Consider the following 26,145-nt stretch of genomic DNA (forward strand, 5'->3'; position numbering starts at 1 on the left):
TACACATTTAATTCATTCAATGTTTTAATATGAAATCCCATAGTGCATGTGTTGTATGACCATCTTTCAGGCTAAATCATGCCAATTAAAAAAAATGCTCTAGCTTTTTTTTAAAGGAAAATCCCCATTCACACCTTGGTGTGTGAAACACTAGTCAAGACTGGTGAAGGGACCAAATGGTGACATCCCTTCCCATCCCAAAAATCCCCCTACTTTAGACACACAAGAAACTCCCATTTCTAATATATAAATTCATGATGCAAAATACTCTTTTTTCGTAGCTAATACTTTCGGGTACCTACATCCACAATCTCAACAATAAAATGGATCATATCATCAACAACTCTATTTCAATAAAGAGTTGTTAACATGAGCTACAAGAAATTTGTTTTAGAAAGATCGCCTTAATTTTGACCAAAGATGTGACCTTCCCAAACCAAGGGGTGAGACAGATAAATGTCATCCCAATACTCCTTTTCTTATTGTGTTATCTACCACCTTGCCCCTACCCCTCAAACACCAAATATCCCTAAGAAGAGGAGTAATTTCTTATGTACTGAGGTAGACATGGTAAGTTCCATAGCTTCCCATAACAAAGGCAAGCCTATAAGAAAGTGCTTGAGTGCTCGAGGCAATTGAACGTGAGTTGGCCTACCTTGTCCGCTTTGGATTTAGGATCGCACCACCAAGAAGAAGCATAAGGGCTAATCTCGAGTAAAGAGTAGCAAGATCTTGTGGAATGGGCCTTCCAAATGCATGGTGTAGGTCAAGGGATATCCTTGAAGTCCTTAAGGTTTAAATTGGTTGGAATGTGTCAAACTCGATTCACTTTGTTCACAAATGGAGTGCTAGGTAAAAGTTGGTAGGATTACTTGTGCAAAAGGCACCCCCCCTGAGATTTCCTTTAGAGTGAAGGGGAGAGTGGACAAGTCTAGGGGGGAATTGTTGTTACATTCAACATGATAACACACACTAGAGAGAACCATTAGGAACACCACATAGAGGTTGTGGCTATTGTCAGAGCTTAACTCCATGACACAAGATTTAGGTAAACCCTTTGGATGGTAGCGAAACAATCCAAACCATCCTTACTATTTTTTAGGTATGATCAAGAGACAAGAGCCACCATGAGTACCTCCACATCCCAACAACTTACACCAATTCCTCCACCCTGGGCCCAACATGTAGGTTTGGCCACCCACTCACGTTGGGTCACATAGCAGTGCGATGGAATGAAGCAAACACAAGCTAAGATTTGGAACAAATCATTATGTGAATTAGCATGCAATTAGTAAGAAATACTCATAATGCCTATGTCATTTAGCCTTTCACCAAAGTATGGAAATTGCCTTCCATAAGACAAGTTTGGTAGCTCAAGGCTCCAATGTATGTTCCAAAAGTCATATTATAAAAAAGGTTCCAAAAGTTACAAATGAGGGTCCATAAGTGTGTGGAAAATATCTGGACGAGCAAGGCAAAGAGGACAAAACCCAACACCCCCCCCAGATATCCAACAAGGAATAATGCTACGCTTTCTCAACACCCCAAAGGAGAGCGACTAGTAGATAGGGATGCGTGATATGGATCTTTCCGACAAATGCGGCACTACAATGATGGAGTGCTAACGATGTATGCACACACAAATGTTAAACAAGATTTGTGCTAAATGACAAAAGAGCGAGATGACACTACGACACAATCGGCAAGCGCGCAAAAGCTTCATCGACATCAAAGCTTTGTGCTAAATGACAAAAGAGAGAGATGACACTCCGCTTCCTTCTTCACATGCAAGGAAAAGAGATGAATGTGATTATGTTTTTATTTTTTTTCTTTTATTCTCTTGGTCAAGTGTAAACAGGAACGGCTTCTCTTTTAATAATATTTCCCTTTTTTTTAATATAGAAAAGCTTTAAAAAAATGTGTAATTAAAGGTTATTTTCCTGCAATAAAGTTTATTTTCCTTGCGATCCAGGTTATTTTCCTGTGATCCTATCGGTTTTCTTTTTTTGTTCTCCTTTTTTCCCTTCGCTTTTCGCTTCTGGACACCGAAACGAGCATACATCTTTCTTTTTGCGTGTGTGAAGGAGCGTGCGATTCCGCCTCTGGACACCTTCACAATCTCAGCACGACAGCCTGCGGCGGTGACTAGCAAAGCCTTACTTCACTTGTTTTGCTTATAGCACAAAGGCCGGCAAAACCGGAAATGGTTGCACTCCTTCTCTCTTTAAGCAGACAGGTTCGCACTTGCTGGCGACGATTCACTTCCATCGTGCATGGCGGCGCTTCATTTCCATCATGCTATGTGGTAGCGATTCGATTCATACACTGGCCGCTTCTTTCTCCAGCCACTAAGGTTTAGAGCCTTTAAATTTTAAATGGGCTAAGCTCTTCAAGCTAAGGTTTAGAGCTTAAATTTTAAATGGGCCAAGCCCGGTGTCCCACACCATGACCGCTTGTGAAAACTTGTATTGCCTGCACCATTCACCCCTCCATGCCAAGACCAAGTGAGTGTCGAGCAGGATGCATGAATGACGGAAATACAATGTGCTAAAAAAAAATCCAATAGTGGCATCCTGCGAGGAAAAGTAGCTGGCTAGTGTGAACCCAAAAATCTCCGGTTAGACTAGTGCCTTCTCCATTGGGCTACAAGATCATGAGCAAATGGCTAGGATCTATAGTGAGAAAGGTAACATCTGACAAGTGAATCAATATACGGGTCATGGATAGAATGAGAGAAGCAAAAGTGGAAGGATTGGATGACTTGAAAACCCTTAGAAGACTACCCAACATCTCAACTCCCAAACACTTAAGGTCTTGCACTATTTCCCAAGGATCAATGTCAAAGCAAAGGGTATTCACCAAGGCACGATTAAATTTTGGGTAAAGGAACCAAAAATGGCCATCAAAGCTAAGGAATCTGCAACACGATTTTCATGACGAGGCAAAAAGGTCAAGGAAGAAGAGGTACAATGGGTGAAGTGGTCACGCGCTAAAAGACTGTAGTAGTGCATCAAAGGGTGGATGGTGCAGGCCTGCTAGCCATGAAACTGGTGGACCACGAGTTGTGAATCTCCATAGATATGAACATGAGATGCTCCCAAAAGAAGTAGTGCTCTCAAACCAATCAAAAGTTCTTGATATTCAGTAATGTTGTTGCTCAAATGATCTCCCAAAAGAACTCCCAAAAGAATAGCATTCCCTTCAGGTGGATATATGACAATGCTGCAACTACCAAGTTTTTCCTTGCCCCTACATGCTCCATCAAAGTATAGACTCCAAAAAGGCGTGGTAGATTCAACATCATCTGCAACTCATAACAGAAAAGTCAATGCAATCACATCCAATAGGGCTTAATTTTATCAAAATTGGTTTTGGTAGAGAACCATGTCCCATCCATTTCTGCAAGCTAGACTTTATTGCAAGGATAAACCTCAACAATGCTATAAGGACCCGACCATAAATGGCTCAGCTTCCCAGGGAAAAGCTCATGATGTGCATCATAGAGAAGAACCAATTGCCCTTTCTCAAAAGAATAGGTTTTAGCTTTCTTATCACGTTGCTTGGTTTGACGTTTCTTAGCAACCTGTTGAAGTAGATAGGTTCTCAATCTCCACTCATTTAGATGCTCCAAAGTGCCCAATCTCTCTTGCAAACTCTCCTCCAAAGGTAGTATGTGCTCGTGCAAAAACCTCAAACTCACCAAATCATACTCAATAGGTAACACACATCTTGCCCATAAACTAAAGAGAAAGGAGTGAATCTCGTGGCTTCCTTGAAAGTAGTGTTATAAGCCCAAACAACTGCTGGCAACTTCTCATCCCAATCCCTTTTATGAGTGTCCACGGTTTTTCTAAGGATAGTGACCAAAGTTTTGTTTGTGCTCTCAACTTGCCCATTAGTAGAAGGTTACTTCCTCAACTAGTATGTCTTCATCTTATTCTTCTTGTTGTTCAATAGGTGCTAGTGGTGTATGCTCAACCATCATATGATCTGGGGGGAGTTCCTCAGCATCTCACAAATAGTCAACTGCTATTTTCACCTCTTCAAATATTTGTTTTCCCCCATCCGTATCCCAAAGCCTCTCCTCATCTACCACGATGGACCAATTTGCTTTTCAATAAGATGGTATCCTCTTGGCATCTCCATAGCATGAATTCATAGGCTTGAATGAATCTTATGTTGGTTTTCTATTCACTTGAGAATTATTGGGCTGAAATGAAGAAGGCCTCAAATCCTTTATGGGAGGTTTCTTAGCATCCATCATAAATCCAAATGAAGGAGTCATAGAAGCCTCTTGCATAGCTTATTTACCTCCCTTGTGAATACAATAATGAACTTCATGCTGCATAGGTTGCTTGCCCTCATGAATCCCACCAATTCTATCCACATTAGCTTCTTCATGGTGTTGATTCATAGATTGATCCAATTTGATCTTCAATGGCTCCCATTTTGGTAGTCATAGACTCAAACGTTGAATTCAAGGTTTGGTCTATGATATCCAATCTATCAGTGAGTGTTCAAAATCAAGTTTATTCACAATCATTTCCAAGAGAGTATCGTTTGAAATGGCTTGCGAACTTTGAGAGGTGTGCTTATGGGCACTTCCCACATTAGCAGCCGCTTCAACTCCCTTAGAAGTTTGACCCAGGATTGAGAGACATTTTTGTGAGTGCTTCCTCCAACCATTTTCTCTTCAAGCTCTTCCATTGTGTCCATAGTGCCCTATTTGGCATCTATTCCTCCCCTTCCATATCATCTCTTGTAAATGATAGCTTTCTAGGTCTACCTCTCGGCTTATCGGGGCCATAGTAGGACTGTTTTGGCAAGTTTGCAATAGGATGATATAGGAGTTTCAGATTTGGGTGTTCTAGGGCTCTATAGGAAGTTATTAGGATAAGGAGTAAGCCTATGATGACACTTTTGGTTCAGTCAACCCTCTAGATGCCTCTGTTTTAACTTTTTCTGGCAAGTCAAATAGTGATAGTTTGGTCCACCGCTTGGACTTGAATTCTCCAAATGAGTTAAAACTGGTTGGTTAAGGTATTTAGAAAGTGGAGAACAAAATGGTGAAGCTAAATTTATGATCCGAGACTTGGTTTAAATTCTTTCCAAACAACGTATGCCGTAGAGAAGTGGGTGTAACTACTTAACCCAAAAACCAAACAGAGTGATCGAGGGCTCTATGGGAAGCCCTAATGATATGGAATAACTCCAAATATTCAATTTAGGTTTAGTTCAAAACCCTCCAGACTGAATCACACTTTTTTGAAAATTATAGATTATGTCAAATTGTCAACTACAAGCTTGAAAATCAATGTATGCTTGCATCTCGGCATATCCAAAGCATCAATATGCATCCAATCAAGGGAATTTGACTAGATTTTGGCATGACCTTGGTGCATTTATGAACCAATCTCAATCACTATACTAATACCAATGTGCCCAATAATGCCAACTATGCATTCTTGTAAAATCCCGTTGATTGTCGATTGCATTGCAAATCACATGTATGTATAATAAACCATTGCCCATTTGATTCGATATAGCAAGTCGATGGAGAGATGTTACTTGCCGATCTCCCGGCCAACCCTTGTCACCCCCCTCACCCTCTTACTAAAGTTTGAAATCTAATGGTAAGAGTTCAGGCCGCCATGTCTGGAACACCATGTCCCTAATCCCCCTCTTTTTCTCTTTTCCAAAAGAACTCACACAATAAGGAGAGTTCAAGCCATGCTTCCCCTTGACCTCTCCACCAATGCCAAAGGGTACCCTCTCAAATGCTAGATTCTAGTACTTGATTGAATTGAACTTGTACAATTTGATTAAGAATCTAACAATGTAAAGAGAGTAAAGTGTTTGATGGCTTACAATTTCAAACATGTACTCATTCTCATCAACATTACAACTTTAACATGTGATCATGCTTGCAGTAGTATGATGTACTCATGCTCATGAGCATTACAACTTTAGCACGTGATCATGCTTGTATTATGCTTCTTGTACACTTTCTTCCTCAAAATCCTCTGCTCCAAGGCTTGCAATAGTCATCTAATCAAAGAGAAACCAACAATGCCCTCACCAAGGCATAACAAATGCAATAAGCATCAATGATTGCATATTTTTCTTTATTTTAATGCAATTGTTGACTTCTTTGTGTGTATAGGGTAAAATGATTGGAAAAGTGTGTGGGAATGATAAAGAGCAAGTAGAGGTTCAAAGCAATGCAAGCTATATGCAAGGGAATGATGAAAATCCCATGATATGCAAGAATTTTATCCTAAATCCTGTTTTCTCCCAAAAACCTAATGCCCTTGGCCAAATTAATCAAGCACTCCTGCATGACTGTATAGAGAAGATCAAGGGAAGAAGGATTGTAGATTGAAAACTCAAGAAATCCCACCAAAAACCCTAATCTTGAAGGTAATTTTCAAAACCCTATTTCTCCAGCGAGACCCTAAAATTGTGATCATTATTGCAAATTAATGATATGAGAGCATAGAGGATAGATAGGAGAAGAGAACTAATACCTTGGATCTCAAAATTTTTAAGTGGAAATCCTAATTTTCAAGAAAATCCCAAATCATTCAAGTAGGCCAAGAAACCCTAAATCTTGATTGAAATCAAAGATTGAACACATGTATAGGTAGAGGAAGGTTGGGATGGTCTCATTATGCAAATATTTCATAAAGAGAAGAGCAAGGGAAGAAGGATTGTAGATTGAAAACTCAAGAAATCCCACCACAAACCCTAATCTTGAAGGCAATTTCCAAAATCCTATTTCTCCAGCGAGACCCTAGAATTGTGATCATTATTGCAAATTAATGTTATGAGAGGGTAGAGGAGAGATAAGAGAAGAGAACTAACACCTTGGATCTCAAAGTTTTTAAGTGAAAACCCTAATTTTTAATAAAATATCAAATCATTCAAGTGGGCCGCCAAGAAACCCTCAATCTTGATTGAAATCAAACATTGAACACATGTATAGGTAGAGGAAGGTTGGGATGGTCTCATTATGAAAGTATTTCATGAAAAAGATGATCCCAAACCCTATTTTTTCTAAGAAAATGAAAATTTCCATGAAATCCCCTATTCATGCAGCAATTGATCACATATATGAATGTAGCCAAGCATGAAAAGGAGGATTGATGAAGATTTTTTTCCAAAATTTGATGAAGAACCCTAATTTTTTCATGAAATCCCTAATATGCAAGAGAAGAAGAAATTGAAGCACTGATGAGATTAGGAACTTGCTTACTCTTAGTATTTGCATTACCAAGCATTTTTTACATTTGTTTGAGTCTCCATCTTCTCAATGAAGAAAAAACGTGGATAGGTTCATGGTTTCTTCATGGACAAAATCGTGCAAGAAATAGCTCCCCATAGAGTTTCAAAGAGGGCTCCAACTATGCCTTAGTCATCCACCATAGCCAAGGTAAGTATTGACTAGGCATTATGTGTTTGATGAGTCTCCAAAACACCATGAGAAAGCGAAAAAAAATCATAGTCTCACCATGAAAATCACATGGAAATGAAGCCAAGAAAGAACTTGTGATGAAGCCTTCTTGTACCCCATTCATTTTGTTAGCTTCAAACCCTAGACTGAAGCTTCAAGATCAAGCACAGAAAAGAGAGAAAAGAAAAAAAAGTGTTTTGATTAGTCTCTCTAATCTTGATTAGTGAGATTTTTCCCTAATTTTGGTTGTGAGATTTAACTTTGGCCCCAAAAAATTCGGTCCCCATTAAACCCATGGCCCCAAAAGCTTAGGAACAAACAAAGAAAAAGAAATTCAACCAATCCAAAGTCACCATATCCATCTTCTTGATCCAGAAAATCAAGAAAATCCAAAACATCCAGAAAATCAAGAACACTAAATAATAAAAAGCTTTGCTTTACTACGTAGCCACACAAATTAGAATATATACAAGGCTTCCGAATTTCTTCCGACAGTGGAGAGTAATACCTAAGGCATTTTCTTATTAGAGAGAGTAACATGGTTTGCCGGAAGATATGGAGAGTAATACCTAAGGCATTTTCTTAGAGGGAGTAACATGGTATGCCGGAAGATATGGCTGATGGCTTGAAGCAACTGCGATGAGAAAAGAGCACCTGCCACCCACTGCAGCGCTGGGGCGCAGTTGGTACTGAGACCGATAACCAACCTTCTTCTTTCGTGCCTATATAGCTGGGCGCACGCGGTCATGACGTCCAACGACGTCGTGGAAGCCAAAGTCCTCATTTAGTGGACTGTTGGCGCAGCCATCCACAAGCAAGCATAATTAAGCATGGCGCACCTTATCGCTTCCATCTTGCTCGTCGTTGCGGCGGTAGCATTTCTCCCTCCTCTTCATGGAGCACAGCTGCACGCGGATAAGAGCTCGAATATCAGCCGCTTTGAATTCCATGTAAGTCTGTCTGTCTGTCTCTCTCTCTCTCTCTCTCTCTCTCTCTCTCTCTCAATTTGCGTTCATCAAGCTAATTTAATGGGTAGCATGCTTATCACTTTGACAATGCGCCATGCACGTGCAGGTGAAGTACAGCAACTTTACTCGGCTTTGCCAAACCAAGCGGATGGTGACGGTGAACGACGAGTTTCCAGGGCCGACGCTGTTCGTGCGAGAGGGGGAGCGTGTGCTGATCAAAGTGAGCAACGAGATGCCCGACAAGAACATCACTATCCACTGGTAAATTATCGGTGGTCAGTAGCTGGCAAGCCAAGCTATATATATTTATAAAATATAATGGTTTTCTAATATATTCAATACTTATATTGAAGGCATGGCGTCCGTCAGCTGCGGTCTGGATGGTTCGACGGGCCTTCCTACATCACGCAGTGCCCCATCCAGCCGGGCCAGAGTTACCTCTACAACTTTACCGTAACCGGCCAGCGTGGCACGCTCTTCTGGCACGCGCACATCTCCTGGATGCGCTCCACTGTGCACGGGGCCTTCATCATCCTCCCAAAGGTGCAACAGAGTTATCCGTTCCCCCATCCTGCCAAAGAGATCCCTATCGTCCTCGGTACGCCCCCCCGCCCCCAAAAATCGAGAATTAGATAACTTTGGCCACCATCATCATCATGTGATGGACGGCAATGCTCACGTCTAATTTATTATTTTTTATAGCTGTAACACGCGGTTATATATTTTTGCAACTTACAGGTGAGTGGTGGAATTCCGACACGGAAACTGTGATAAAGCAAGCTCTACGGTCTGGAGCCGGCCCTAATGTCTCCGATGCCTACACGATCAATGGGCAGCCCGGCGCCCTCTACAATTGCTCGGCGAAGGGTAATTTCACAGATCAGTACTACATGAGCTCTCGGATCTACAAATATATATATATATATATACATTTACATTTTGATGATTGCGGCGGGGAACTGTATATTTATATACAACTTTAGTTATACATTAATTTGGTATAATTGCAGATATGTTTAAGCTTCCGGTGGCACAGAACCAGACCTACCTACTCCGGATCATCAATGCCGCCCTCAACGACGAGCTATTCCTCAGCATCGCTAACCATACTCTAACAGTGGTGGAGATCGATGCCACCTACACCAAGCCCTTCAAGACCAGCACCATCCTCATCGCGCCTGGGCAGACCACTAATGTTCTCCTCAATGCGGATCAGCCAACAGGAAGATACTTACTGGCGGTGAGAGCATACAACTCCGCGGGTCCCACAGTGCCCTTCGACAATACCACGGCCACCTCAGTGGTGGAGTATGTGGGATCCTCCTCGACCAAGCTGCGGCGGCCGGTCCTCTTGCCTGCCCTTCCTCCTTACAATGACACTGCCTTGGCCAACAACTTCAGCGCTAGTCTTAGAAGCCTCAACTCCAACGAGTTCCCGGTAACCGTGCCCCTTAAGTTAGACCGCCACTTGCTCTTCACTGTGGGCTTGGCCAGAAAACCTTGCCCTCACGGCAAGGTATGCCAGGGACCCTCCGGAGGCAAGTTTGCAGCCGCTGTTAACAACATTTCGTTTAGCCTTCCCAACACCGCCCTCCTCCAGTCCTTGTTCTTCGACAAATCAACGATCATCAAGAAGAATCGGACCACCAACACCACAAATATTGTCTTTCACACTAGCTTTCCGGACAACCCCGTGAGGTCCTTCAACTATACTGGACCACCACCCAAGAACCTCGCTCCAGAGACAGGGACACGACTCTCCTGGTTGCCATTTAACTCCAGTGTGCAGCTCGTCCTACAGGGCACCGGCATTCTCGGCACTGAGAGCCACCCCATCCACCTCCACGGCTTCAACTTCTACGTGGTAGGCCAGGGCGTGGGAAACTACAACAATACTAGTGATCCCGCCACATTCAACCTGGTCGACCCTCCCGAGCGCAACACTATAAACGTCCCCAAAGGAGGCTGGGTGGCTCTCCGCTTCCGAGCGGACAATCCAGGTAAAGTACACACTATAATTATCAATATTATAGCTCGACGTAGATGTGCCCTACAATAAACTCTGCTGCCGCTGCTGCTAAGCTTGTAGCTGTACTCTCTTGCTGACGGACCGTATGCATAATGTTGCAGGAGTGTGGTTCATGCACTGCCACTTGGAGATCCACACGAGTTGGGGTTTGGGCACTACCTTCCTTGTCACAAATGGCATTGGACCAAAGCAGGCCCTTCAGCCCCCGCCCTCCGACTTGCCATCTTGCTAAGCTCTTGAATAGCAGCAGTACACACTATGATCGACGACGAGCTTCTCTTCAATCCTCCTTCGATAACTCTTTGCACTGACGTACATTTCTTCATGGCCGGGATTCTTCTTATGAGGCTGGCTCTCTAGTAAAACCATCTAGGGTCTGAAATGGAAGTCTTCGAGTTTTGCCATAATACGGAAAAACAACCGGAAGAGATCATCATTCGTGCTCCACATTATTCTTGTAAGCACTAATGAGGCCGGTTCTCTTGTAAACTGCTTTATCACTATCTAGGGTCTCAAATGGAGTTCTTCAAGTTTTTTCATAATGCGAAAACACCGGAAGCGACCATCATTCGTGCCCCATATTATTCGCATAAACACTAATGAGGCCGGCTCTCTTGTAAATTGCTTTATCACTATCTAGGGTCTCATGAAATGGAGTTCTTCAAGTTTTGCCATAATACGAAAACAAGTGGAAGGGATCATCATTCATGCCCTACATGATTCTCATTATGAGCCTGGTTCTCTTGTAAATTGCTTTATCACTATCTAGCGTCTCAAATGCAGTTCTTCAAGTTTTGCCATAATATGAAAATAACCGGAAGGGATCATCATTCGTGCCCCACATTATTCTTATAAGCACTAATAATATTAGGCAACATTACGTGTTGTTGCACCCAGCGACGTTACAAGGGCGCTGCCAAGTCAGCTCCTTGATTTCTTAGAGTACACGTAATACTTTGTTGTAGATATTTCCAATATTAGGAGAACCCGGGTTTGCTTCGTCCTCGAGCTTGCTCCAAAAATAGTAGTAAATGGATTAAACTGCTTATTCCAGAATGCCTTTTCCTCTTCAACCCATGGTGAGAAGAATTCATGCCAGGTTAGTCGAAAAGGATTATGGAACACTAAGGGATAGAGTTTCCGAATATAAAGGTAAGATGGATCTGCATGGTTTTAGATACTCGTCCCTTCTTTAATCGGAGACTTGGTGGCAACTAAAATGCCTACTCAATAGGAGGATCGTTGTCGCAATTTGCCACTATCTCGGAGCATGATACATCGTGCACTACAACAAACCACCAAGAGCACAACCATGTCTATAGTCATGCAAATTTAAAAGAATCTATATATGGAAAAAAATCTTCACGCATTTATCATCATGGTTATCAAGGAGTTATGAGCACATGGCTATAGCCACGCATATGACCACGTAGATACCCACGCCTATAGCAACGTGTATGACTAGTTGCATGTGGCTACAGCCGCGAGCTGTGTGTTAAAAAAAACGAGGATAGAATGGGGAAGAGATCTAGGGACACATATGGGGGAGAGATGTGAGGACATATGTCTCCATATCTCTCCCCCATTCTATCCCCATATTTTTATATTCACATTATTTAAACACTACTTAATCGCATTTTTTAAAACACTTAAAATATTTTTAAAAAAATTACAATACAATAACTTCCTGAATTATATTGCAAATTACATAAATAGTTGCAAATTACAAAAGGTGTTCATGTCCAAAAATAAATAGAGATGAAGATATCGAAATTAATTAAATTAATGCATCATCTTCATCTTTGCCTACATCTTCACCACGTGCACCACCACCTTCATCATCATCATCACTTTCAACAGCGTCTTCTGCATTAAATAGTGATATAATGCAAAAAAGTTAGCCATATTAAGCAAAATAAATTGAGTGATAATTAAAATTTAGGTCCAACTACTCAACAAGCTGCCCTACTCAGCTCATTGGATATCTGCATCGGTCACCACTCCCTTGCATTTGAGCCACTCTCAAGTCTCGGCTTCATTGTAATGCTTGTGGGAGACATTCACACTAGTACATTTGAGTCCCCATAGCATCGATTATTAGCGTCCATATGTCGAGATCAATGCTTAGCATCATTTATGATGATGCTTAGCGTCTATTTTTAAAAAAAAAAGAGACGCATAGTGTCGGTATTAGCGTCATTTATCTTGACACTTAGTGTCCTTATTTTTAAAAAAAAAGAGATGCATAGCATCGGTATTACCATCGACTTCATCTTGCATATCTCCCAAAAGAAACTTCCTTTTTTCGCTTGGAGCTACCACTATGATATTGGAAAAATCCTACCCAGCCCACTCTGTTGTCGGCTCAGACCACCCTAGCCTCTCCTCTCCCCTCTCTATCTAGCCTCTCATCTGTCTCCATGCTTCGCGTGCTGCCCTCATAGCCACTTCCACCCAATCACCCATTGCTCCGCACATTCAGAGTGCCCTAGAGCCCTACGCTTCCACTTCGTGCCCATCCGCATTCTACAACAAGAAAGCAAGCGCTCTCTCTCTCTACACAAGTCCCCTCCCCACACACACACACATTTTTCTCTTTCCCTCATTGCCATTGACACACATAGCTTGCAAGGTGCACTAGGAAGTGGCTTTACAAGATTGCTTCCCCTTGAATTCATGCCCATACTAGGGTCAACACTTCCAGTTCCCACACCCTCAATACCATGCAGTCCTACTGACCCTCCCATGTTTCCAAACAAGCCACTATGCATTCTGGACTGCATGCCCCCATACACATTTCCTTGCATTTTGGGCTGCATACCACCATACATGTTTCCTTACATTCTGGGGGGTACATTCTGGGGGGCTGCATACCACCATACATACTACCTTACATTCCAGGCTGAAAACTAGCACCAAAATTCCCTTGCATTCCCATGCCCCCTTGAGGATAACCCCCATTCATAGATTGGAACACGAAACCTCCGCCAAATAGCTTGGATGCAAAGATTGTTGCGGAATAGGTGGCTATTGTAAATGAAAGGGCAACTGTAAACACGATAATCTTATCAATCTTGAGAACTGAAAATACACATAAGCATGCTAGATTAAAGAAGAAGACAAATCCATAGAGGACACCACACTAGGGGCCAAAAGAGTTGAGGCCATGTCTGGAACACCATGTACCTTATCCCCCTACGTTTCGCTTTTCCAAAAGCACTCACAACAAGGAGAGTTCAAGCCACTCTGCTCCTTGGCTCTCCACCAATGCCAAGGGTACCCTCTCACATACTAGACTCTAGTACTTGATTGAATTGAACTTGTACAATTCGATTGAGAATCTAACAATGTAAAGACATTAAAGTGTTTGATGGCTTACAATTCCAAACATGTACTCATTCTCATCCACATTACAACTTTAACATGTGATCATGCTTGCATTATGATGTACTCATGCTCATGAGCATTACAACTTTAGCATGTAATCATGCTTGCATTATGCTCCTCTTACACTTTCTTCCTCAAAATCCTTTTCTCCAAGGCTTGCAATAGTCATCCAATCAAAAAGAAACGAACCATGCCCTCACAAGGCATAACAAATGCAATAAGCACAATGATTGCATACTCTTCTTTTATTTCAATGCAATTGTTGACTTCTTTGCATGTATAGGGTAAAATGATTGGAAAAATATGAGGGAATGATAAAGAGCAAGTAGAGGTTCAAAACACTGCAAGCTATATGCAAGGGAATGATGAAAATCCCATGATATGCAAGACTTTTTTGTAAACCTTGTTTTCTCCCGAAACCCTAATGCCCTTGGCCAAATTAATCAAGCAGTGCTGCATGATTGTATAGAGAAGATAAAGGAAAGAAGGATTGTAGATTGAAAACTCAAGAAATCCCACCGCAAACCCTAATCTTGAAGGCAATTTCCAAAACCCTATGTCTCTTTATGAGACCCTAAAATTGTGATCATTATTGCAAATTAATGATATGAGAGGGTAGAGGAGAGATAGGAGAAGAGAACTAACACCCTGGATATCAAAAATTTTAAGTGAAAACCCTAATTTTCAAGAAAATCCCAAATCATTCAAGTGGGCCAAGAAACCCTAAATCTTGATTGAAATCAAACATTGAACACATGTATAGGTAGAGGAAGGTTGGGCTGGTCTCATTATGTAAATATTTCATTAAAAAGCTGATCCCAAACCCTCTTTTTTCCAAGAAAATGAAAATTCCCATGAAATCCCCTATTCATGCAACAACTAATCACATATGAATGTAGCCAAGCATGAAAAGGAGGATTGATGAAGAATTTTTTCCAAAATCTGATGAAGAACCCTAAATTTTTCATGAAATCCCTAATATACAAGAGAAGAAGAAATTGAAGCATTGATGAGATTAGGGACTTGCTTACTCTTAGTATTTGCATTAGCAAGCATTTTTTGCATTTTTTGGCATCTCGATCTTCTCAATCAACCAAAAACATGGATAGCTTCATGGTTTCCTCATGGACAAAATCATGCAAGAAATAGCTCCCCATAGAGTTTTAACAAGGGCTCCAACTATGCCTTAGTCATCCACCATAGCAAGTATTGACTAGGCATTATGTGTTTGATGAGTCTCCAAAAAACCATGAGAAAGGCAAAAAAAATGCATAGCCTCACCACAAAAATCAAAACATCAAGAAAATCAAGAACACTCAAAAGATTTCCAAGAAAATGCAAGAGAGTGGATCAAAAGCAAGGCTCTGATTCCATAGTGCATGGGTCCTAGCTTTGAGTAGTGACATTGAGTTTTCCTTCCATGTAGAAGCTGCATTGTTTTGTCCTTTCATGTGGACTAGCTTTGTTGTGTGACTCGTTCACTTGCACTATTTGTTTTCTGGTCTCATAGTTGTTTTAGTAGCCGTAACATCTCTCTATGTCTCTCTCTATCTCTCTCTCTCTCTATCTAAGAGATTATTTAGTGGAATTTCAAAGAGTACTAGAACCGTTTTTCATCAATTTGAGAGAAAACAATTGTATAGAGTAGTTGGAACACATTTGAATCTCCTAGATGAAACCCAGCTTTCCTACTAGATTGATGAAGGAAGAAGAGGAAAATCACATATCTAATTGAAAATAGTTTTCTATACGTCTTGAAATCTCATGGACAGTGTGTCAGAGCTATATATAGCTAGCCCTAACTCACTCTAGGTCTTGCCTATATATATGTGACTTGTGACTAATATGATTTATTCTTGTGGAGCATATGTGGTGTCTCTTGTCTTGTCTCTCTCCCTCTCTCAACATGGTATAAGAGCGATTCTAATCATAAGGGAAGCATCTACGTCTTCTTGTTCAATTTATGATTATGATTTCATGTCTTACAAGATTGATCTTTGGTAACAGTTTTGTGTAGGGTAACAGTTTTGCGTAGGTTGATTGGTTCTTTGATTATATGTTGCCTACATGATTTCATAGCTCCACTTGTTGTAATTAGAATTATTTCTTAATCGTGTCCTTTAAACCAAAAGTAGATTGTATAGTGCTGGTAAATCCTATCAAAGCAGTTTGTCAATTGGAGTTCTGAGTCAAAAGTTAGGACAGTTCAAGAAAACTGCATCTAAAACAGTAAAACAGGTTCTTTGTGAGAGCAAACAGGTAGTTGTCTCTGAGTCGTCGTAAGCAAGATTTGATCGTGAAAGCTTTCCATGAAAGCTTGAGACGGATGCTTGCTATACAAGCTACAATTAGATATAAAACTTGCCGTGTAAGTTGCGTCATAATGCGGTGCTTTTTCTTAACGCGCTGCTTTTTCTTATTATTATTTTCATCTTTTATGGACCTCTAAGTTTTCTTACGAGCATGAGACACGGGTCTCCACTTTTAGAGTTCTAATTTTGGTTCACGTTCTATTCTTTACACAATCACTTTATGCTCGTCATCTGGTGCAAGCCTATTTTTGGCTACATTTCTCATATCTCATACATGGTCTGCAAGTTCTGCGATCTTATCTTGTACGTGTTCTCTCAACCAAACATGGCAAATACCATATTTGTTAACGGATTTCCTTCTGGGCACATTCTATTCCTCTTTTCCAAGGCCAAGGATTTCCTGGTTGGAAATACAAGAGGCTATTAATTTTGGAAGGAGACAAACACTCGCTGGTGAAAGATAGAAGACATAGATACATCTAGTGTAACCGTGTAAAACCAATCTAATGTCCCATACCATAGATTAATTCCACACGACACTACCTTAAGAACAGAAGTTTGAGACGGAGTAGCTAATTCCCTCTGAAACTTTCATTCTGACATAACTTTTCTCTATCCTCAAAATTAGACTACAAGTCTTATTCCAAAAAGGAATTAGGTCGAAATGGAAATTCTTATCAACTTAAGATTGAAAAATAATCACTTACATTACTGTCAATAACTTGATGAATTCTGGGGATTTGTTCTTGATCTTAATCTTGTAATTGTCTAACTAAATTTCAAAAATTATAATCTTTGAATAGGTTTATAATTCTTGAATTTGTGAATCTTACTTGTAAACAATGAAATCTAAAGGGGATCTTGATCTTAAGCTTAATCTTAAATATGAAATTAGAACTTGAAGAAAGATAGTCATCTTGCGCCCTAGTTGATAGCAAGAACTTGATATACTAATAATGAATCTTGGCTTAGATTAAAAATACTTGAATGGACGAAAATTGAGAGATTAGTCTTTAATTAATCATAATTATAATTCTTAAATAAATCTTGTTCTTAAGGGGTTTAAATCTTGTGGTTGAATATATCTTTGACTTAGAGCAATTCTTGGTCTAGAAAGAATCTTGTACTTGGATAGATCTTAAACTAGAAAGAATCTTATACTTGGATAGATCTTAAACTAGAACACTTGAAAATTTAGATAAAACTTTACTTGAATTGATATAAACTCCGTAATTGTGATTGGTATACAACTTAAGCTTGGTTTCTTGTCACTTGAGAGCTATTTCACTACAAGATAATGCTGCCATACACGCGTTTCATACACGCGATAAATTACGAGCGCGTGTATGGTCGTGTATATATTTGAATAGAATCGGACGCGTGTATTTTGGCATTTGAATTTTCGTGTATATTTGCATTTATCAGTGCGTGTATGAGCGCGTTTATATACACGCAATAATACACGCATCAATACACGCATCAATACACGCTTGGTAAAGATAAACTGAATTCCTTTATAAAATTAAAAACTATTTTCTTTAAACCATCTCATAGTACATTACAGTATATATCATTACACAATCCCGCTACATGCATTTACAACAATGAAATATATTCAAAAATAAATCATGAGATGATAATTAAAAGACAACACATACAATAGAAATGTCATCAATTTAGAACGATACAGTGACGGATTGGTTAGGGTTCGATCTCATCTTCAATAAGATCCATCCTTGCCAAATGATCAACATCAATATCCATTTGATCAATTTGTAAGGCTACGATTAAATTTATTCCACTATCGATATTCTGTACTCCATTGATAATGGTATCGATGTCCTGATCATCCTCATCAACATCACCATCATCCTCAATGGTAGGGTCATTCTCATGATCATGAGAAATGGCACGCTCATCCACATTATCATGATCATCTCTTATTTCTTGATCATCGATCACAATATCTTCATTGGCATGTTTGACATCATCTTCATTGCGGCTTGTTACATCCTCCATATGCTCCATATCAGTGAATGTATTATACATCACTTTGGAACGTGGTGCAATAGGGATGACGTACCACCATTTAATGTCATGTACCATTGGTAGATAGATAACCTACTCAAATACACATACTACAGTAATTAATTAGCATATCAAAAGTCAAGGGGTATGCGAGCTTAGATATATATGTACATGAAACACATTAGTAAAAAAATGCATACCTGCTCACATTGTTGTGGCAATACGAGCCTATCTTTCTTTGTTTGCCAAAACTTTGTAGAGTCAATAGTTACATAGCCACTTGCATGGCATTTTATCGTTGCATCAGGCCCTTTTTCCACCACGTTCATTTGCCATTTGACATCCAAAACATACACAAAGAAGTGACGAAAGTCAAGCCTGAATATGTCTTGGATTGTGCCACAATAATCATCCATTTTTTCGTTAGCTGCCTCAAAGCTACTAATGACACCGCAATCTTGTGTATTCCTCTTTTCATCAATTCTTTGTGTTCGAAAATGCTTGCCTTCACACCATATAGCATTGAACATAGTGCACTGGACCAAAATAGAAGCAATATTTGTGTAAGCAATGTGAATAAATATTAAAAGCAAATCACTTACAACTAATGCAAAACATTAGTTCTATGTACCCTTAACATGCATCCTCGTGCATACTCCCATTCTTCCGCTGTGATATGCAGCCCCTCGTCGCTCTCTGCTCTCTCCATTTCCTCATGCAACCAATCAACATGGATATCATTCAGAAGTGTTGCTAGATGCTTAGGGTACGTCTTACGAGAGCCATGTTGCCTCCGAAAGAGAGTTCTTTCTGCTTGCCTTTTTGTCTTTGCATCCTCATATCTTGTAACCCATCTGCTCATCACATCACTATTAAGGATGCAAGTGAAATTGAGATCATCAATCAATGTTCTGTCAATTACTTTACTCTGTCCTTTTCCTTGAGGCACAATAGAGGTCATCCTCAAGTCCTCTTCATTGCTCCATAGTCATGGCAAAGAGCTGTTCACCTGACCAAGAAATTCTAAAATATATACAAGAGACTCTTGTATCAACCAACCCTCGGCCATGCTTCCTTCAGGCCTTGCACTTTGTCTCACAAAGTCTTTTAAGGTCTTCATGAAGCGCTCTAGGAAGAACATCCAACGTGCATGCACAGTGCCACATAAAGCGATTTCGCCCACTAAATACACAATGAGATGTAGTTGACTTGTGAGAATGGTTCGCGGAAAATTCTCCTCTACCAAACAAACCACCTCCACTGCCATAACACGCGCATCATCCAACGTGGCTGGATCAATTGCTTTGGAACTAACATATCTGAAAAATAAATAAATAGCACGTTATACCTCATGCACGTTCATTTTGCAAGGTATAATGAAGGGTGATCTGACATGGGTTTTACATACCTCACAAGCTCGCCCATCTTATAAATACATTTTTTCAAACTCTTATTTGCACAATGGTCGATGCTAGTAGGTAGTATGAACTGCACACATAAGAGCACATGTATGTATGGTTTATGGCATTACAAAATTTAATTTCAACGTACAAGACTTGGAAAACACTTACTTGGAGCATCTTGTGCCAATCGTGGGACTTCAACCCATATAGTTGCTCAACGCCTCTTTTCTTAGTGGTTGTAAAGGCTCCCTTCAATGATCTCATGCATCCAGTGGGAGTACGCAACTTGGTGATGGCCTGCTTTACCTGCTTCTCCTCTTTCTTTGATATAATCCATGGTGCAGACGGAAGACGAACGTACCCACCCACCTCTTGTGGCCAAGCTTGACGCATATGTCTTGTGACCCGCAAGTCCTCACGTACGCTAACATTGTCTCGTTTACCAATAATATGTTCCCAAATACCAGATCCCACATTCTTGAAGATGTGCATGGGATCAAGAAGATGGTTGATCTTAAGATGGGTCCAATATGGTAGCCGAAAAAATGGACTACCTACACAAGGGATTACTCTATGTGACCTTTAATCCAATTAGAGACTACACAAAACAAGATTGAAAAAATATTACTATACCTGTTCATGCCATCTGGAGGAAGAATATTTGTAGACTCCCAAATACGCTTCCAATCTTTTGCACGAAGTGTTTATGGAGGAATGTTACTCTTACTAGCAACATATTTAGGATGATCTGAGGGGAGAAATTGATGATGATTATCGAATATGGTGTTACACAAACCGTCAGCATACTCATGTACTAACGAAGGGCCACAAACAGGACATGCATGTTTACCCGATGTTTTCAAACCTGTTAAAATATAAATAAAAGTTAGAATAATAAAGTCAATATTTATAACTAATATATATAGCCAATAGTATTAGAGTAGGGAGGTAATTAAAATTCTTACCAGAACAATTGCTATATCCTAGAAAGTCATGCATTGTCCACATCAACACTGCTTTTAAGTCAAAGTGTCGAGAGGAGGGAGGCCTACTAATGTCCACCACTGCAACACCTCTCCATAGTTCCTCCAACTCATCAATCAACGGTTCAAGATAAACATCCATATGCTTGACTTTATGTTTCCCTGGAATTAGAAGGGATAACATAAGATGTCCCTTCTTGATCGCCATTGATGGTGGAAGGTTGTAATTCACCAACACAACTGGCCACATGCTGTATGCGGTGCTTTTGAAACCAAATGGATTCACTCCATCCATACCTAGGCCAAGTCTCAAGTTTCTAGGCTCTGTTTTAAAGCTAGGCCACTCATCTTCAATATGCTTCCAACAAGCAGGAGTGTCTGCGGGAATTCTCCACATGCCATCATCCGATCGATATCATCCGATCGATGTGAGGAATGCCATGACATGAGCTCTGCTATGGATTTGCACTTGAACTTGTGTTTGATGCGAGGAATTATAGGAGTGTCACAAGACTTTACGAGGTACATCAAAACTCTTCATATCTGTTCTATACCTTGCTTCACCTCAAGTGGGACAATGTCGAGCCTCCTTATGCATCCCACGAAAGAGAATGCAATCATTGACGCATGCATGTATGCGATCATAATCCAATCCTCCAAGAGATGTCACATAGCGCCGTTATAACTCTTGAGGTGGGTAGTCTATTTCCCTTTGGAAGCATGTTTGATAATAGCCTGCATCCAATATCATCAATTATAATTAGTCTTAAATCCTAAACCTTAAACCACTAATTCAAATTTGTAAGTTAGAATGCTTACTTCAATAATGCGTCAAGATTTGCATTGCTCCATCTATAAACTGTTTGTATATTGAGTAGTTCAAGTGAAGCACGTAAAATAGAGAATGTGCACCCTTCAAAAACCGGTGTCGATGAAGCCTTGTAAAGATGCTCTTGTTCCATATCATCGTCGTCCATACCTTTGGGATCATCCTTAAAAAGATTCCGCACCATATCATCAAACACTTCCTCTTCCACAACTTCGTGGGGTGCAGGGCTATTGTCATCCCTTTCCCACTCATCTCTGAGAATAGATCCCGAAGCTCTAGCATCATCTCGTCGACGCTTTGCATGCTCTCGTCGCGCGTAGGGCACCATGTTAGGGTGTGGTATTGCATCTTGCTTTAATTAGAGTTTATATATTACAACTCTATTAATTTAATTTGGATACCATGAGTCATTTGAATACCATCAATTTACTTTTACTCACCTCTAAACCTGTTTGATTCCATTCTCCATACATGGAGATGTGATTCAAGGTAATTCGATGTGCTCGTACAATGCATCCTTGACATCGATTACACATACATTTGATCCGTTGTCCCAACCACACATCGCGGTTACGATGACGCATTGTCTCATCTTCCCCAGAACTGCTTGAGGAGGTTGAGGACATCCTATGTACAAACCAGAAAATACAAAATCATAATATGTTTTTAATGAAAGTATAAAAATCGCGTGTATTAACGCGGCTATTTCCTAAAAATTGCGTATATTAACGCAGCTATTCCCTAAAAATTACGTGTATTAACGTGGCTATTCCCTAAAAATCGCGTGTATTAACGTGGCTATTCCCTAAAAATCGCGTGTATTAACGTGGATAATTCCTGCAAAACGCGTGTATAAACGCAACTAAATTATCATACACACGAACATACACGCACGTGTTTATAAACGCGATAATCTGTTTAAACTAAAAATAGCCCGCCTTCCCCAAATAAAGATTTTGAACTAACATATCTGTTCTCTTTCGTTTTCGCCTCTTCCAACAGAAACGAAACCTAAGTGCAAGGAGGGAGCAGAGAAGGAGCACACACGGGAGGAAACCGACCAAGAAAGAAGACTCACTTTTTCAGAGGTGAGTCAGTTTGTCCTTTGCCTTGTCTCCTTCCTCAGATTTGTTTATGCTAGTTTCTCTTTGCTTTTTGGGTTTGTCTCCATCCTTTTGCTTCTATGGTTGCGATTTTGGGTGAACGATTCTGACAGGGGCGACAGTGGGCCTTTTATAAGGACACATTGTCAGAGGTCGGTCGCTTTCAAAAAAAAAATTTGCGCAGGTCGCGTGTAGAAATGCATGTATAAATGCGTGTATCCTGTCTGCACAGACTATTCACGCGGATATACACGCGTTTTTGGACGGGTGTATACACGCATTTTTTGATGAGTGTATACACGCGTTTCTAGACGGGTGTATACACGAGACTGCGTTTCCTATTTCTATGGTTTGCAGGCTGATAGGTGACTTGAATGATGATATTTGTGTGAGTCAAGAGATAGTCCATGATGTACATTGAGAATTATTTTTGCAGATTCTTTATGGATATTCCAGGTTCGTCATCCGATCCATTTGCGTACAGCAATTGGCTGATGGAGATGCGAAATCATTTTGGGCGCCATCCTGGTCCAGTTGAGCTTACAGAGTACATGTTTGCCCATCCCCCTCCTTCCATGTCTGGTGTCTATACCCCTACCGCGAGTATCCAGGGCACTCCATTGCCGTCTATGCCTATACGAGTCCGACGAGATGGCATGCAGCTTCTCCTCTTCCACGCCCACCGAGGAGACATACCTCGTCCCAGACACACTCACGCACACCCTCCCAAGCACCATCACGTCAGGGCTCACAGCCACCATCACGTACTCCCTCAGAGCCACCGTCACGTCAGAACACCATATTGGGGAATATGGAAATTTCCCACAAGTTTGGGACACGTGGTCAAAAGTTTGGATTAACCATAACTTGAACACCACTAATCCAAAATGAGCGCTTTATAGCTCTTTAGATTCCATTTTTCAAGCGCTTTCCAACGATAGGTCATATGATAGGGTTTTGAGAAACTTACAAACATGTTATCCATATCCCCTTTTTTAAGTATTCAAAAATGGGAATTGGGAAATTCCCAAATGCACTAATATGGTGTTTCAGGGCTCACAGCCACCGTCACGTAGATAATCCCCCAGTTGTGACTCCACCCGCAGCAGTAGGAAGAGTGGGAGTGGAGGATGCGGCGGGTGCTTTGGTGGGGGAGGTAGTAGGGCACACGGTGAGAGAGGAGATAGAGGGAGAAGAGTTAGAGGAGACAGTTCGAAAGAGGAGGAGATGAGAGAGATGGAGGGAGTGATCTGCTATGATGTGACGGATAGGGGCGGGATAGTGATGGATGCGAGGGGGAGGCAGGTAATGGAGTACATGCGTGGGGTAGTATCAAACTTGTATAGAAATTGTTTTATTAAATTTAAAGATCAAAATAGCCGATTAGTTGGGGAGGTGATATAGGCTGTACATAGTTGGTACCGCAATCCCCCACATGCTACATTCTCGGATGTATGGGGAAGGAGGCAAAGAAACGAGCAGAGGGTGGCGTGAAGAGCAGGCAGCATGTGGAAGGAGACGGATCCAGATGGAGACCATTGGATCTTCGCATTTTGGATCTGGCTGTGTCGAGTCATGGGAGACAGAGTTCGTATCTTGCCAATTTATTTGATTGTTTACTTAATTCATTAATTCTATGATTATTTTAATCTTATAAATTGTGTTGATTATGATACAGCGACGGGTTACGGGGAGAAAGTCCATAACCCACGATACTGCGTATGCTCGCTGGCATAGCAGACGTGACACGTGGACCATCTTCAGAACCGAGGGACGTATTACGGACGTGCAGTTTGAGATGGCCATGAGACCATACGGTCGACAGGTACTTGAAAACTCTAAACGAATGATTTTGGTTTATTGAATTACATATATATATACTTATATACTATATATTACTTGAACAGGCACAAGCTGCTGATGATCCACTTGCCGCCACTGCAGAGGGTGGACGTGAGCACTACTCATCGGACATTCCGACCGATGTGAGCTCATCTGAGCATGGAGAGAGCATCGAGTCATCATATGGGTCTGAGTAGTACTCAGACTTATAGTATCACATTCCATATTGAGGATGTGGTTGTATATATATTTTTTGTAAACTGAAGCCATGGGCTACTTCGAGATATGGACTCCCTTGTATACATGTGTGAAATTTTGATAGTAATATTGAATCGTGAATCGATAGTATTACATTCATGTCTATCTTGAATTGTGTATTGACAATGTATGCATTCATGTCGTTCTTATCTTAATCTTCCTCATGGATATGTTCTTCGTGGATGGTCTAATGCACCAAAAAAAAAAATCCAGAGAGTGTTATTGGGTGCTGGAATGCTGGAACAACATTCAGGCACCAAATAGCACTCTCTGGATTTTTTTTTTTGCTCTCTGTTCGTATGTATAAATGCGTCAGAACTGTAAAAAGTCGCGTGTATATACGCAAAAAATCTATAAAACACGCGTGTATAAACATGTTTTGTCACTTTAGATGCGCTTATACACGCGTGTATAAACGCGTCAAATCTGAGAAATACGCGTGTATAAGCGCATCTAAAGTAACAAAACATGTGTATAGACGCTTGTATCAACGCGTCTAAATGCATCTGAACTGACAGAACGCGTGTATATGCCCGTGTATGAGCGCGTTTGAGCAGTCCTATACACGTGCTTTTACACGCATGTGTCTGGCCGCGATGATACACGCGCTGATACACGGGCCCGCTACTTTTTTTCACAAGTCATTTTTAGCGGCTAGGAGCACGGGTATGAGCTCGATCCCTTGTAGTGTTTCTTTACTTTTCTCATCATCACTAAATTCGATGGTGAAACAATTGATAACTTGAATCAAAGACTGGAGAAACTTGCTTGGTTCTTGAATCTTCAAATTGGTCTTAATCTTCTATGAAATATCTAGCAATCATTTTTACTTGAATTTGGGCAACTAGATCTTGAAGATAACTTTTGCTAATCTTGTCTCGATCTTTCTAGTTAGGTCACGATATCTAAAATTCTTTCCAGCAGCTAAAGTTTTCTAACTAGGTTTAGAAGGAAAGAATATTCCGAAAATAAGATACAAAAGCAAACAAGAAATTGTATACAATAAATATATTTTTTTACACATACCTCCACCTTTGGTTAATGTGTCGAGTGCGTTAATCTCTTCGGTGTCAAGCATGTCCTTTGATGCAATTTGGTTCTTCTTTCTAGTTGGGCAAGATTTAGCATAATGTCCCATCTTCTTACACCTTAAACACTTGACAATAGGCAGCTTGGATACGATGTCATTGGTAGGGTATGCATGTCAGATGCTTCTACAGTTTTAACTTTCTTCTTAATATATTTGTTTATTCTAGATAGATATCGTTCAATCTTTCTTTGAAAGTTGTCTCGATGCTCTCATTCTTGATTCAAAAGAATATAGAGAGAATCAAGCTGTTCCTGAATAGTACGACGGTACTGCGGATATTCACCCATTTCCTGACAATTAAAAGGAATAGGAAAAATTTAAAACAAGAGAAAAGATAGGGTTTCTTATCTCATGGAATATCGAGCTAGATGTGAGTCCTGCCAAGTTAGCTCACAAATGCATAATTTTTCAAGAAATAATCCATGTACACTTTAAAATTAGAAAACTAGCCGTAGGTTAA

The 26,145-nt window shown here is 40.5% G+C and overlaps 1 protein-coding gene across 1 annotated transcript; it reads left to right on the forward strand.

Annotated features, from left to right (window-relative positions):
• Nucleotides 1-8,206: 8,206 nt before the first annotated feature.
• Nucleotides 8,207-11,149, forward strand: LOC147620668 (laccase-4-like). The gene is made up of 6 exons (XM_086824938.1): nt 8,207-8,403; nt 8,528-8,682; nt 8,775-9,019; nt 9,160-9,288; nt 9,432-10,421; nt 10,552-11,149. The coding sequence occupies exons 1-6, from the start codon at nt 8,284-8,286 to the stop codon at nt 10,680-10,682; spliced, it is 1,770 nt and encodes a 589-aa protein (XP_086681064.1). The 5' UTR covers nt 8,207-8,283; the 3' UTR covers nt 10,683-11,149.
• Nucleotides 11,150-26,145: the final 14,996 nt, after the last annotated feature.

The sequence above is a fragment of the Cibotium barometz genome, chromosome 31, assembly GCF_041138505.1.
Source record: "Cibotium barometz isolate CiBa-2024 chromosome 31, ASM4113850v1, whole genome shotgun sequence".
In the NCBI taxonomy this organism is placed as follows: domain Eukaryota; kingdom Viridiplantae; phylum Streptophyta; class Polypodiopsida; order Cyatheales; family Cibotiaceae; genus Cibotium; species Cibotium barometz.

Coding starts and splice junctions, on each gene's coding strand:
- LOC147620668 (XM_086824938.1), top strand. CDS start 8,284: ATGGCGCACCTTATCGCTTCCATCTTGCTCGTCGTTGCGGCGGTAGCA. Junction 9,289..9,431: donor CTACAATTGCTCGGCGAAGG/GTAATTTCACAG, acceptor GTATAATTGCAG/ATATGTTTAAGCTTCCGGTG. Junction 10,422..10,551: donor CTTCCGAGCGGACAATCCAG/GTAAAGTACACA, acceptor ATAATGTTGCAG/GAGTGTGGTTCATGCACTGC.